The sequence below is a fragment of the Lycium barbarum genome, chromosome 10 (genome assembly GCF_019175385.1).
Source record: "Lycium barbarum isolate Lr01 chromosome 10, ASM1917538v2, whole genome shotgun sequence".
In the NCBI taxonomy this organism is placed as follows: Eukaryota; Viridiplantae; Streptophyta; class Magnoliopsida; order Solanales; family Solanaceae; genus Lycium; species Lycium barbarum.
The window spans coordinates 115,416,457-115,432,307 of NC_083346.1; the positions used below are offsets into that span (position 1 = coordinate 115,416,457).

The 15,851-nt window shown below is 33.5% G+C and overlaps 2 protein-coding genes across 2 annotated transcripts; one reads left to right on the forward strand and one right to left on the reverse strand.

The window, feature by feature from the left end:
* Positions 1-625: 625 nt before the first annotated feature.
* On the forward strand, positions 626-1,066 carry LOC132613356 (uncharacterized). The gene has a single exon (XM_060327370.1). It carries the CDS (start codon positions 626-628, stop codon positions 1,064-1,066), a length of 441 nt encoding a protein of 146 aa, XP_060183353.1.
* A 2,044-nt stretch (positions 1,067-3,110) lies between these two features.
* On the reverse strand, positions 3,111-15,110 carry LOC132613357 (uncharacterized). The gene is made up of 6 exons (XM_060327371.1): positions 15,038-15,110; positions 5,523-5,716; positions 5,128-5,278; positions 4,500-4,941; positions 3,962-4,409; positions 3,111-3,863 (listed from the first exon to the last, which is right to left on the reverse strand). Exons 1-6 carry the CDS (start codon positions 15,108-15,110, stop codon positions 3,111-3,113), a joined length of 2,061 nt encoding a protein of 686 aa, XP_060183354.1.
* Between the last annotated feature and the right edge of the window lie 741 nt (positions 15,111-15,851).

Below are 15,851 nucleotides of genomic sequence, written 5' to 3' on the forward strand. Positions count from 1 at the left end.
CTTCTGCCCCATTTTTTGGAAGTGGAACCCACAAAATCTACTTGTCAAAGAATGAGAGGAGCCTCTTACAACTTTTTGTCTGCCCAATAATAGTTGTACCTCACACATTGTAAAGAAAATTCAAGGAGCCATTTGAAGAACGAGTTTAACGGTGATGAAAATAATTGAGAAAAGACATGTTTTAGCTCCTGAACTTGGCACGAAAACTCACTTTAGCAACTAAACTTAACTTCTGTTTATTTACCCCCCTTAACAAGTTACGGGGTAATTGTTTTCCCCCTCTAGTGACCCAGACCAGGGCGCGTGTTTGACAGTGCCACAACCGCGCGTTAATTAATTTTTGTGAACTTTTTTTTTTTAAATAAAATCGACGGGGTAACGGTTATAATACCGTTCCCCCTTTAATCCCACCCGACCCACCACCCTTTAAACCCTAGTTCTTCATCTTCATCTACATCACACCAGCCCATTTTTTTTTCCTCCATTCATGAAATTCCTCTTGCTCACACCATTGCTCCTTCATATATGTATTCTTCCTCCACGAAATTTCTCCACAAAATTCCTCCTCCAAATTTCTGTCCATAATCACTCTTTGTGGTAATTCGAAAATACTGTGGGTTCATAAATGTCTCAAGGTAGCTGTTCATCTCACGTAAAATGTAATTGTGGCACCATTGCAAAACACCTCACTTCATCGACTCCTAGTAATCCCGGACGGAAATTCTACAAATGTCCGAGGCCTAAGGGCAATTCTTGTGGATTTTGGGAATGGGAAGATGAATTGTTCCCTGAGATTCAGTGGAATAATGTTCAAAATTTGACGTCGTCGTTAGATGCGGTCAAGATCGAAAGGGACAAATTGCAAGAAGAATTAATTGCCATTGAGGCTAGACATCTAATTGAAGTGAACAAAATGAAGGAGGAATTAATTGGCTTGAAGAGTAAACAACAATTTGACTTGAAAAAAGTTCTAAATTTGGAGGAGAAACTTGCAAATACAAGGATGTTGCTTTTGATTTCGTGGGGAATATTTATTGGCTTTTTGACGGCTTCCTTAATCAACTGAATTTATGTTGTTGTATGTTGTAATCGCGTAGTAGGTAACGTAAGAACTTCATGCTCTTGTTGTAATGTAAATGTCATGGAAGAACTTTATGCTTTTGTTGAAGAATTTTGTTGTTATGGAAAATATTACCTTGAAAATGATAGCAAAAGTCGAGAAATTTATAAATTACTTTAAATAGAGAATCTGGAGACCTAATCTATCATTACGATCTCCGGATCCTCCTTTACATGAACAAAAAACACTATGGGGTTCTCATCTAAACATGCCTTAAAACACAACACATCTCCTATCCCTAATCCGGCAGCATCAATGAAGGCTTTCCAGCCTTGAGCGAGGCGCGTGTATACGCCAACCTTGTATTTCATATTATACTCATGATCATCGTAATGAACAACAGCGTCCTTGTCGGTGTCTAGAAGAAATTCCAGTATGTCAGTTGGAAGGATCTGCAAAAAAAACATGTTATAACCAAAAGAGGTAAAAGAACAATTGAAAATATATAATACGACAACACTTACGAAATCGTCTTTTTCGACGTACGATTTCGTCAATTCTTTGTCAAAACATGCGGTCAAACGAATGTCATCCATCTTAGATGAAGGCTGCCTCTTTAATATCACTATATTTGTTAAGAGTTATTTGAGTTGAGTGAAAGTGAGATGGAAAGAATGCCTATTTATAATTGAGTTGAGTTGTAGTGTAAGTGTGATCAAGTAGTTAATGATGGTTATAGTGTCTCGGATTCATTGGTTTTGACCATTACTCCCAAGTACCAACTACCATCATTTACTAACTCAGATTCAATGTTGTGTTTGACTGCTCAAGTAGTTAACTCAGATTCATTGTATAATGCATTCACTTGCATCCATTCAATGTGTTTTGACTGCTCAAATCTGTACACACTGCTCAAATGTGTACACACTGCTCAGAAAAGTTTACTGCATTTATACACAACATTGCAGTCACAGCTGGGCAGCTTCTCTATGCATTTAATGTCATACACAACATTGCAAAACTGAACTGTCAAAAAACCAGGAACTATACAGCAAAATTGCAGTCACAACTGCTTAATATCGCAAGAATAGAATGTCAATACAGGGAAAAATTACAGTCACAGCTGCTTAATATGTTTCACAAAAACATAATTGACAGTACCAAAGACATACACATACAGGACTAAACTAATTCAACTTCATTTTTCCATTTCATTTCTGGGCAGTTGATGAACTTGTTTGACTTAAAGAGTTCAACTCAGCAGCTCTGGCCCTTGTTTTCATTCTCTTTTGTCCACTCATTTGTTGAAGATCTTGTTGTGTTATAGCTGGACTCCTTTTTCTTTTTAGTCCTCCTGGTCTTGGTTTGTGATGTCCAAGACTACCAGTGACTACTGCTGAATTCATAGGCATAGTTGCAGACTGATTTGTCATTCCAGGCTGCATTAATAAAATAGATCTCCATTAGTCTAGATTGTTTGCATTAAATGGTTAGTGAGGTTGCAAACTTACATTGATAATTTTGAAACCACTTTGGGTCTGAAGCACTTCCATTCCCACAACTCTTGGCCTCTTAAAGGGTGCCCCTCTTCCAGTAACTGATGCACTTGCATCAGAAGCCTGTGATGTAGACGACTGTCCTGTACCCCTTCCAGATTGAAATGCAGCAGCCATGGCCTAATTCATTTTAGCAAGTAGTTAGACTAAATATAAGACTGTAATATTTAATCAACTAGTAAATAGCAAGGAAAGTTTTTACCCGTTTGGCAGAACCTCTTGGTCTTCCCCTTCCTCTACTTGGTTGGGAATTACTTGGCACTGTAGAAGAACCAACACTTGACCTTGTTGAACTAGTACTTGTCCCTCTCCCCCTTGCCCTTCCTCTGCCTCTGACAGATTGTGGATTCATAGGACAACCCTTCTTATTGTGACCCTTTGCATGGCACAAGCTGCAGGTCATCTCAATACCTCTTTTTGACAGCTTCCCTGTCTTGTTTTCTGTCTACTCCTTTCTTTTACACTTCCTTGGCCTACCTGGCAGCTTTTTAATCTCAGGTGGGAGGATTGATTGACTTTGGCCACATTGCCATATTAGTAACAGGTTGAATGAATGAGTTGTATGTTTTAAGGTAAGTGTCCTTAGTGTACCAATGTGCAACATAGTGAATAGGTTCCAATTTTCTGAAATGAAGTGCAGCTATGGCATGATAGCAGGGAATACCTTTCAGCATCCAAGATCTACAAATGCAGGTATTGCTGTTCAGATTTATGAATTTATTACCCCAACTGTCCTTGACCTCAAAGCCATATTCACCATTCCATTCAAGAGTACACTTCATTGACTTTGATGTGTTCTCTTGCAATACCTTCAAAGCCATTGGGCTGATGTTTGTTATCCAAGTCTCAGAAAACTCTCTTAGTTGTCCTACCCTTCTCATCATTTTGACCCTAATTTCCTCAAGCATTGTGATAATGGTCTTGTGCCTTGGCCCCAAAATCCAAGAATTAAAACTCTCGGCCATGTTGTTGTCAACACTATCACAACTGCTGAGGTATTTAAAGTAGACCTTGGACCACCTATCTGTGTTGTAATACAACAAATCTCCATTTATTCCATCACCTAACTTCTCCATATGATCCAAATTTTTTTGCAACTCCTGCTCATATGTGGACTTAGCACATCTACAGAAGTAGTTTCTAATTTCTATGCCTTTCCATTTTTTGGAAAAATTGGCAAGCACATGTGTTGCACACATTCTTTGTTCTGCATTTGGCAGCAGATCCTTAATGGCTATATCCAGACCCTACAATAACATGTAAAAAAAAAATAGGTGACAGTAGAGCAGCATAAGTTAAAGAGAACTGAAAAAAATTCAGAAATCAATAACCAAGAATACATTACCTTTTGCATATCTGAAAGAGTTGTCAAACCAGTCTCATCTCCAAGCTCAAGATCATGCCTTAGAATGTTGACAAACCATCTCCAAGTAAAAGCATTCTCAACTTCAACCACTGCCCAAGCCAGTGGTAGCATCTGATTGTTCCCATCTTTACAAACAGCCACAAGCATTTGCCCTTTACTAACACCTTTTAAAAAACACCCATCCAACCCAAATGCCCTCATACAACCAGCCTTGAATGCCTTCTTCATGGCATCAAAACATATGTAAAAGGACTGAAACCTTTTGACTCCACCTTCAAAAGTTTCTTCACGCAGCCTAACCACACATGTGCTACCTGGATTAGTCCTTAAAAGCTCATCCCTATAATCCAAAATTCTTTTGAACTCCTCTACATTGTCATCCATGATTTGTTGCAAAACAATGCTTCTGGCTTTCCTTGCCACAGTCCTACCAATATACACCTCTAATTCCTTTCTTACCAAATTTTGAAGCTAAAAAATTCTAATGCCAGGTTCAGAAATAATTCTGTCCCTGTACCTTTCTGAAATATACAAAGAATTTACCAACTTGTTCTTTGTTGTGCCATTGTACTTGTGAACAGGATTATAATTCTTCACAACAAAATCTTTTGTTCTAGAATCAAAACTGGCAAACAATAACCATGGACAGCCAGCAGTACACTTTACCCTCACCCTAGTTGGTTCATTGACATATTTATCCAACTCTACATGTTCTTGAACTGCATACCTAGTAAGTGCTTTCCTAAACTGTTTAGCACTTTCAAATGCAAGACCAATCTCCCAAACTATTTCTTTACACTTAGGATAAAAAATAACCCTATTTCTAATTCTTTTTAGTCTCCTTGACTTTTTAGTAGGCTTTTCAACCACATCTTCGTCATCAGCTTCATCATCAGTCTCTATTTCAAAGCTACCTGGGTCATCTGAGTCATAAAATGGCTCATCTCCACCCAATTTTCCTTCAAATGTACTCTTACTCCTAGATAAATATTCATCATGTCACATATCTACACCCTTTGGCCCTAAATATATCCCTTCAGATCTCTTAGCCTTTTCTTTCTTCTTTTTTGATTTTAGAGCCACCCTATCTTTACTTAGATTCCTATCCTCCTCATGGACATCACTATCAAATTATTCTTCTTCACCTTCCTCTACCACTACATTGTCAGACTCCTCAGATTCACTCTCACTTTCTAAGTCAGAATCATTACCATCATCAGCTGCAGTAGCAGCTGAAGTCCCACCAGCAGCCTCTTCAAACCCTAAGCCTTCACTACCCTCAAATGTTTGACTACCCTAACTTGCCCCAATCTTTTCATTTATATCTTCACATGTGGGGTTATCAAAAGCAGTAAAAGATTCCCCACCCACAGGGGTAATAGGTGGAAGAGCAGGGGGGGGCCACAATAGGTTCCTCAACAAGATGAGTCACAAAAATTACAACAATATCTCCTTTTTTTAATTGAGGTGCAATACCCATAATGTCCCTATCACTTTTAACTTCTACTAAAAATCGACATTTAGGTGGTCTAATATATACACAACAAGATGAAACATTATAACCGATTTCTTTAACATAGTAAACAAGCTCAAAATAAGAGAATTTATCAAGATCAACATCAAAATAATCTGTCACACTACCTCCAACATACTTAATACGAGGGATTTTTTCTAAATTACCTCCGTGGTTAAATCTCAAAGTCACAAACACATCGTCCATTTTCTTCACAAAACCTAAAATTAAAAACAAATGAAAAATTACAAGATTCAGTTACCATTTACACCAAAAAAAAAAAAAAAGTTAAAGCTAAATTTTTTACAACTGAAAAACAGTAACATCGAAATCTAGACAAACCCTAAGGAGAACAACAACAATCGTGTACCTTTGTGGCTAACTAATCTTCAATATCACTCAGAAACGACAAGATTTTTTGTTTGGAATGATCGGTTTGTGGATTTTTTGGATTTTTAACTTTGCAATGATCGGTTTGTGGAGCGTGGAGGTTTGGATCTGTAGTGGAAAGGGGAAAATGACGATTGGGAACCGAGTTGGGTATTTTGTTTTGGATAATTGGGGCTGGGTCGGGTTTTTTAAGTGGAGACGGGTAAAAATAAGTTGGGGAATTAAATAAATACGTGGACCAATTAGCTCGCGCGTGTCTAACACGACCCAACCCTCAACTGGTATGGGTCACTAGAGGGGGGAAATAATTACAACGTAACTTGTTAAGGGGGTAAATAAACAGAAGTTAAGTTTAATTGCTAAAGTGGGTTTTCTTGCCAAGTTCAGGGGCTAAAACATGTCTTTTCTCAAAATAATTTGAAAATAAGACTACCTCATACCACCATAACATATGATTGAACTAACGTAAGATTTCTACTAATACTTATTTATTTATATCGAATTTAACTTCTTATTTATTTCTATATCTTGAATTTTGAATTGTGATTTAACTTTTAAAATTTATAGGACAACTTAAATTATAAAATTACAACACAATGAACATTGTAATTATTGGTACTTTCTCCGCCCCAATTTATGTAGCATCATATTTTATTACATACAAAATTTAAGAAAAAAATACTTGATACTTGTGGTTTAAAACATGTTATACATATTTATGTGATTATAAATCATCTCATTAAAAATAAAATGAGAATTTCGAAGTTAAAATTGTTTCTACATTTCAAAAAGTGAAATTCTTTTTGGAACAAAAAATGTTTTTTTGGAATAAAAGTATTTTGAGTTGATCAATATTTTTATTCATTTTAGCCAAAGTTTTGTTCAATTGATTGTTGAGTTCTATTTGGGGTTTAAAATTTATCATAAAATACATTTTTTTAGAAAAAGAAACAAAGGAAAATAGATATTAAAATTGTAACTTACACTTTTTAAAGAAAATATAAGTTTAAAGTGAGAAAATCATTTTCTCACTATACTTTTGCTAGACTATTAAATGAGAGGGTATTAGGGGGGGAAATAGAGAAGTCTAAAAGGAAAGGAGAAAATCGAATACAAATCGCCAAAAATAAGAGTAGAATGTGTTCAACGAGTAAAGGAAAGAGCAACAAAATTCAAAACTAAAAACATCCTAGGGAAAAAGGACAATTTTTTTTTATTTTTTTTTATATATTAGCTGCTTTTATGGTTCAAGATTTGAATTTTAAAGTAAGAGAAATTGAATAATATAATATGGAATTGGAAATTTAGAAAATTGGTATACGTAGAAGCATTATTTAAATTCCTATTGAGTGCATGCAACATAAATATTGGATTGAAATAAGAAATAAAATTAGCTTTAATAAATATATTTAAAATTATAGAAGTTCACAATGCATCTTATTGTTTAGGGATAAGTAATCTATCTAGAGTTTAATATTGTAAGATTTATATAACATTTTTGTAATTTGTAACAAATTTCTATATTTGGAAACAATTTAACTGAGATGATTTATCGCCACACAAATATCTAAAATTTATTTTAGACCACAAATTTCAAAAGTTTTCTTATGTTTATTAAACTCCTTGCCAAGTCAACCACCTTTATAAAATGAGATGAAAAGAGTAATTTAATTGTTTCTCCCATGTGTTTATTGTTATATAAATAGTACTAAGATAAGGTCCACTTCTTTGACGGCTTCTGCGTAGGATTTAATTCCTTTTATTTAAGAGTGACGATTTAACCTCTACTAGTTTGCTGCATGCAAGTGAAATAATTTAAATAATCAATTACTTAGAGAATTAAAACTAGTATTACCACATGATTACTGGATTACAAAAGAAGACTGAGAATAGCACTTTGTGGGTAGTTAAAAAATTATGAAGTCTTGAAATTAATTAGTTTGGTCACAAATTAAGTAGAAGCTACCAGTAACTGTATCCTTTTGCTACCGAACTTCTAACTCGCTAGCTCCTCTAATCTTCCGATTCAATGTTCAAAATATTGTCTGCATTATCAAAGTCACCATTGACATATGTACAAAATTTATTGACATATGTACAAAATTTATTGACATATGTACAAAATTTAGGCAAGAAATTAAAGAAATAGGATATAAGTAGATAGTTTGCTATTGCTTTAAAGGTTGATCACCTTTAATTAACGATTAAGGGCAGCCCGGTGCACTAAGCTCTCGCTATGCGCGGGGTCCGGGGAAGGGCCGGACCACAAGGGTCTATTGTACGCAGCCTTACCTTGCATTTCTGCAAGAGGCTGTTTTCACGGCTCGAACCTGTGACCTCCTGATCACATGACAGCAACTTACCTTTAATTAACGATTAAAAAAAAAAATTAATGCAGATATCTTCCTTGTACATTCATAATGGATTAATTTATTATGTACTACTGATAATATAAATAATTTTATACATATTGTTATAACAAGTTTACTGCAATGTTTGTAGGTAAGTAACTTAACTTATGAACAACGTAACTATAGTTACTTGTAGTTTATTCTACGTACGTAGACATACTGAAGTAAAACTCATTCATAATTTAAACTCTATTTCCAAACAAGCTAACCTAATCCCTTTGTCCCTACCTGTGTGGAAAAGATAAAATTAAACACTCGTGATATAGTCAAGCGCAAATTGAAGATGTTGTTTTTGGAGGAATTTTTAAAAATGATTAAGAAAAATGAATGTTGGGATACTCAGGTAAGGTGTAATGTACTTCAACCCTCGTTTCAGAACTATAGAACATTAAAAAGGTATTAAATTTAGCAAGATAAATGAGCTAGATACAAAGAATTGAAAATAAAAACAGGCCGGCTACTTGACGTCAAACTTATCAATGAGGAGGATATTACAATATCACCCCCTAAAAGATATTGTTACTGAAGATTACATATACTTGTTGGAAGCTACCAAGACTATAATTGAAGGGCAAAGTACGTATGTATACATATTAAGGAGAAATATTTACGAAACGTGACGATAGTTTTTTATTTACAAAACATAACATTACAACCCCTATACAAAACACGTTTTTTTTTTTTTAAAAAAAGCTATTTTTTTTTTTAAATGTGTTTTTTTTTTAAAAAAAATTGATTTGTTTTTTATTTTATTTTTTTAAAATATTTTCTTCGCTCAAAAATATGAAAGTTGTATGAAATGTGTATATCTCGCTCAAGGATTAAAAAGTTAGCTCAAAATTTAGTGTATGAAAACGGTATGAAAAATGTATGAAATGTATATACATTTAATGCTTAAAAAATCCGCTCAAAATTGTGTGTATGAAAACGGTATGAAATTTGTATCTCGCTCAAGGCTTAAAATTTCGCTTACATTTTCTTGTATAAAATTCATATTAGATTTCTGTAAAATTAATACAACTACAACAACATTATATACAACTTTGATACAACATTCAAGACTTAAATTAATCGCTCAAATTTTTGTGTATGAAATGTGTATATCTTGCTCAAGGCTTATAAAGTTCACTCAAAGTTTATGTATGAAAAACGTATGAAATGTGTATATCCCGATCAAGGCTTAAACATTACGCTCAAAATTTTATGTATGAGAATGGTATGAAATGTGTATATCTTGCTGAAGACTTAGAATTTCATTCACATTTTTCGTATATAAAGTTCATATTAGGTTTCTGGAAAATTAATATAACTACAACAACATTATAACAACTTTCATACAATATTCAAGGCTGAAAGTTTTCGCTCACAATTTTGTGTATGAAAATTACATTAGAAATTTCGCTCACACTTACACATTTCATATAGCTTTCATACACAAAAATTGGACGTAATTTTTTAAGCCTTTGATTTAAAAAAAAAAAAGTTTAATTTAAAAAATATATATATATATATGAAAATCCGTCATGTTTCGTAAAATATCGTTATGTTTTGTAAATAAGGAAAACTATCTATATATTTTGTAATAAAGAGTCTTAAGTAGGTACCCTATGTCATTTTCCCATAATGAAACATATCAGGAGGAAGCTGGCAAATCAATGTGTCGACTTTCTGGCAAACGAAGGTCACAAACAAGGATAAAACTACTTACTAATTTTGGGAAAATGCAATCAAAGATATGGAATTTCTTTTCCTACCAAATTTAGGCCATGTCGCTTTTGAAAGATTTTGATAATTTTCTAATCTTTTCTATTATAACGAACATAATTGAATTGAGCAATATGACAACCTTTCAAAAAATTTCAAATCCCAATCACGCGCAATATGGAATGACTGCTTGCAATTTGGAATGACTGCTTTCTGCAATATATAAAAAGAAAAAAAGTTCTCTTCAGGTCAGAGGTCTTCTCACCGTGCTCAGTTTAAACTCTCACCAACTCCTAAAAAAATTTCCCTATAAGGGATTGGCTGTAGTGGTTACTAATCTTTGTCTGTTAATTCACCATTTAATTCCACAAAAATATCATCAAGGAGTGTGGTGGGATGGACATGATCCCTCAACCCTTAATCAGAAATCTAAAATTCGAGAGCTCGGGATAGAAAAACATCTCCGTATAGAGGACTTCCTTATTAAATGGACTTTACGCTACGCGAATCCGAATTAATCGTTACCTTAATACGAATGTGAGAAAAGATGGAAACCCAAAAAAATATTCCACCAAAAAAACTCATCATTTTAGTTTTCTTCCCCCAAACTCTTGACAAATGGAGGTAGATAATTAACGTGCGCATCTCTTCTCCCTTCTTTTTTGTGTTTTTCTTAAAAAAATGTATTTTGTATTGGGAAAATGCGCACCCGATACCCTTGAACGACCGGACACTGGGATACCCGAGAGTTCATTACAGCTGTCTTTCATTCCCAACAACTCGCGTCACATCAACCAGCCTCGATCAGAGCGCCGCAGCACAAACGAACGTTAGTGCGTCAGACATGTCATGTCTTCTGTACTTTAAGGTGGAAAAGTCTAGCTTTGGCTTATATAAACATAACTTTGGGGAGACGGAAGGATCATCTTCTATCACACTTGTAACCCTAACATATTTTTTCTCTATCAAGTCTTATGAAAAATATCATCTGTTATAAAGAACATATATCCGGTAGGATTCGTGTTCTTATTTATCATCACCAATATATTCCTTGCTTATTCTAAATTATAGCTTTTACAAGAGTTTCCGAGATCGGATACAACTCAATTGTCTTCAAATCCGATTAAAAACAAATCTCTAACTAGAGTTCGGTGATATCCATTTTTAGCGGAATACACATTTCACAAATCTTGGAGGTCTCTTATGCCCGTCCTTTGTTTGATATATATCTCGATGTTTACACTAATAAAGTATCAAGGGAAAATGATGATTTTAGTCCCTTTTCTATTACATAATTCCTATTTTGGTCCCTGTGTTAGGAGACATAGCATATTTACCCTTGAATTAAATTAAGGTGTATGATTTTGGTCCAAACTCTGAACGGAACTCGACAAAACAAACGGGCTGCTAATTGCCCATAGGCCAAATTGGATATTTCTCATGTTTCAACGCAAGGCCCTTCAAGAGAAAAGAAATCTGTTAGTCCTTTTACTAAGACCCTTATACGACGAAACCAATTTTCAGATTTTCTCCATACATGTGTTGCAAAAATAAAAATAAAAACCCTTCTCTTCTCTCATTGGTAACAGGAATTCAAAAGAAAATATAAATATTCTGAATCCTAAAATCCCCCAGTGATTTAGATCTATAGTTAAAACCATAAACTACACTAAAATAAATTTTCAAAACCACTGTTATTCTTATAAAAAATAAAACTCACTGTGGGATGTATTCCTATTCTTAATTCACAATGAAAGCTTTTTCAAAGCACATGCATTCTCCGTTCTTAATATTTCAAAAGAAAGCTTACGACAAGAAGTTTACAGATACAATAGGACGCTGATTTTGTAACATGCAATGCCATTTTCTATTTTTCTTCATATGGAATTTCCAGGTACTTCATCACTTTGAGTTGAAAACCAACAAGAAAGAGCTCAACTTTAAAAGAAAAATCAACACTGGAACGCATGTCATTAGGGGGGAGAAGATAGATTAAAGCGGGTATATTGAAAAGCTCTACACTCTAACTTCTAAGTGAGAAGCATCTTATAGAGAAAGGAGAAGCCATTGTCTTGAATGTGCTCTGCACTTTTGATTTTTTTTTTTTGTAATCTTGGAATTGTGTATTAAAAATTTCTGCTACGTGGTATCAACATGTAATACCAATTCTGTACAAGAAAGAATATTGTTTCGTGTAATTAAAACTGGAGAAGTAAATTCCTAAAGCACCCTTGGTAGCAGTAGTGATCTGTTTAGCTCTGTCAAGTCCCGTTAGAAATTAGACCAAAAGCACTTACCTTGTTTAATTCAAGGTTAAATATGCTAAATCTACTAACAAGGGGACCAAAATAGGAATTACGTAATAACACAGGGAAAAAAATCTAACATTTTCCCAAGTATCAATTCGGTGTGTATCAACTTTTATTTGTTGCTACTATTAGTTAAGATATATGTCGACGATTAATTTATTAAATGCGCTCGTGACATGGTCATATCCAATATACTATATATTAAAAGAAGGTAAAAAATTTGGCACTGATTATTTAGATCAAGTCAATTAGTGAATATTACTATATTATATAAGAGCAAATGTGAGGACTTTTGTAGTCCTCACAATAATTTTCCAATTTTTTAAAAACTTTTAATTAATTACTTTTATGTCCTAATCTTATTTATTTAAGTCAATTTTTTTTGTTTTTTGTTTTTAAAGTCTACTTTTCAAAAGTTATCGAACCTGGGGACTTTTGTAGTCCTCACAATAATTTTCAAATTTTTTTAAAACTTTTTAATTAATTACTTTTAGGTCCTAATTTTATTTATTTAAGTCAATTTTTTTGTTTTTTGTTTTTAAAGTCTACTTTTCAAAAGCTATCGAACCTCCTACATCATTTTTCACGTTCTTTGATTTTCTGATTGGTGCTCAATATCCGCATTTGAGCCCAATTAATCTAGATAATTCGCACTGTATCGCGCCTATTTGGGGGGAGCGCTTCCTCCGAAGATTTTTTTCCATATTCATGTTCGAACCCCTAATCCCTAATTAAGAGAGGAGCAACTCCATCCGCTGCACAAGTTAAATTATGTATTTGTCTTAAAAGTTCATTAACTATGTATAGATTATTTATTTAGAACTAAATAACTTCAGAAAATTATGATACATAAGTTATAATGTCAAATTCTGGGGTCCGTGGCATTTTGCACCCTTAATGTGTGCTCTTTTTTTCAACTTGCACCCTATCCTATTTTTTTTTATGATTTAAACCCCAATCTCTTTATTTCCTTGCAAAACAATAAATTCACCCTTTTTATAAATTTACCATGAGGGCAAAATAGGAATACAAATAATATATCTTTTTTTCCTTCAATTTATTTATTTTATTAGAACTGTAACAACAATAAATTTTATTTTCAAAGCTCTTTTTTTATTTTTTATTTTAAGTGATATTTCTCTATCAATAGTTGCTAAACATTTGGAGTTCTTATTGTTACAAGTTTGTCGTTTTTCCTTTATAATTTAATTACTACTAATTTATAAAGGAAAAACGACAAACTTGTAACAATAAGAACTCCAAATGTTTAGCAACTATTGATAGAGAAATATCACTTAAAATAAAAATAATAAAAAAAAAAAGAGCTTTGAAAATAAAATTTATTGTTGTTGCAGTTCTAATAAAATAAATAAATTGAAGGAAAAAAAGATATATTATTTGTATTCCTATTTTTCCCTCATGATAAATTTATAAAAAGGGTGAATTTATTGTTTTGCAAGGAAATAAAGAGATTGGGGTTTAAATCATAAAAAAAAAAAATAGGATAGGGTGCAAGTTGAAAAAAAGAGCACACATTAAGGGTGCAAAATGCCACGGACTCCAAATTCTGGCTCCAAATTTGATTTGAATTAAATAATTTCATCAAAATGGAAGTTAAACTATTAAAGGAGTGGAATGAAAATTTTGCTTTCATATAATTACCCACTTGTGGGACTACAATGGGTATATGGTTGTTGTTGTACACTTGTACTAACACAAATTATATTTCTTTAGTTAAAATATCTACTTTTATATCTTGAGTTTAAGCCCGGGCCTCACATAACTAGTAAGATATATATATATATATATATATATATATATATATATATATTACCCAATCATGGTTGAGTGATATGTATTTTCACTATGATTTGTTGTGTAAATACTCGGTGCAGGTACGTATGTTATATGAACCTCCGGAGAGTGGATATCCGGAAAAGTGTAAGTAATCAAAATTTAAATCATAAAGCGCTGGTTAAAAAAAACACTCAAAGGCGACTCCAAAGAAAATAGTACAAGTAAATGGAATTAAGTTTAAACAACATAAATCTTTGGTTCCCAAAAAAAGAAAAAGTTAAGGCTAGTTTTGTGCTCACTAGCTTTCTTATTTGAATATGAAAAATCATGACATTTGAATTCCAAAAACACTTCAAATGCAAGGAAGAGACTTTGGCTCTCCTTAGTCAAGTTAAGATCTGTGTGATATATGTTTCAACTACATATATGCAGAAATCTTGCCAACCAGTTATATGCACATTGCTCAATTAGATTAAAATAAAAAATTAAATTAACACAGGAAAGAAATAGAAAAACTGATTCCCCCACCCAACTTGTGTACTCATATAAAATCCATCTTCTCATTTCAGATAATGCAAATGACTAGATGGTACACCAAAACCGTGCTACTGCAAACTTAACAAGAACATACCCAGTGGTCCCACAAATAGGATCTGGAGAGGGTAGGATGTCAGTGGTCCCACAAATAGGATCTGGAGAGGGTAGGATGTATGCAGACCTTACCTCTATCTTTATGAGGTAGAGAAGTTGTTGCCGATAAATCCTCGACTTGAAAGAAAAGACCGAGATGTGACAACCAAAGTAAAAAGCATGATATCAAGAGAAATATGGCTCAAATGAGGCAACAGTTAGTAATACACATTGAATAAACAAAACTACAGGATTACTACCTAATACTACTGCTACGGAGACCACTCGACTACGTACTAACCCTCTAGCTTAATCATCGATCTCCACACCTTCCTATTTAGGGTCATGTCCTCAATAAGCTGAAGCTGTGCCATGTCCTGTCTAATTACCTCCCCCAGTTCTTTTTTGGCCTACCTCTACCTCTCATAGCTTCTGTTATAGAAAATTTAAGTTGGAAATTATAGATCATCCAATTTAAATACGTTGACAATTGATGCTTAATTATTAATGTGTTATTCAAGGTAGGTATAAATCTGCGTACACTCTACCCTCCCCAGACCCCACTTGTAAAATTACACTGGGTATGTTGTTGTTGTATTGAATTAGTTGTCAAGGAAGGCCTGATCTTTTGTGCATTCAGTACATGGTTAAGTAAATTAATGAAGTAAAAAAATACACATTATTAATCATGGTTAAGGAATTTATATGAATTTTGGGGCACGTGAACCCATAATCTTTCCGCAAAACTAGATATTTATTATGTACATATATTTTAGAATTGGTCTAATATTACTTGATGACATCCATGCTACAAAAATACTTAATGGTTCACTTGGTTAATGGTTCACTTGGTTAAGAGTTTAGTTATTTACCAAAAGGAACAAGAGGAACAAGGATCAATTCCCACTTAATGTATTTTTTCTCATTTTTTAGTAGTGCACACATGACACATGTTTTAGAAATGATGCTGGTACCGTCTATCTTCTTAGCTTGAAATTTTGTTCAAATTCTAATGTAGGATTAAGGTTTAGAAGGCACAAATATGATTTTCACCCCTCAACTTTGCTTTAAAAATCAAACTCCCCCCTCAATTATGTAAAATAGACATTCTCCCC

Coding starts and splice junctions, on each gene's coding strand:
- LOC132613356 (XM_060327370.1), top strand. CDS start 626: ATGTCTCAAGGTAGCTGTTCATCTCACGTAAAATGTAATTGTGGCACC.
- LOC132613357 (XM_060327371.1), bottom strand. CDS start 15,110: ATGGCACAGCTTCAGCTTATTGAGGACATGACCCTAAATAGGAAGGTG. Junction 5,717..15,037: donor ATCGATGATTAAGCTAGAGG/GTTAGTACGTAG, acceptor TTTTAATTTTAG/GTTTTGTGAAGAAAATGGAC. Junction 5,279..5,522: donor ATAATGTTTCATCTTGTTGT/GTATATATTAGA, acceptor GGGGCAAGTTAG/GGTAGTCAAACATTTGAGGG.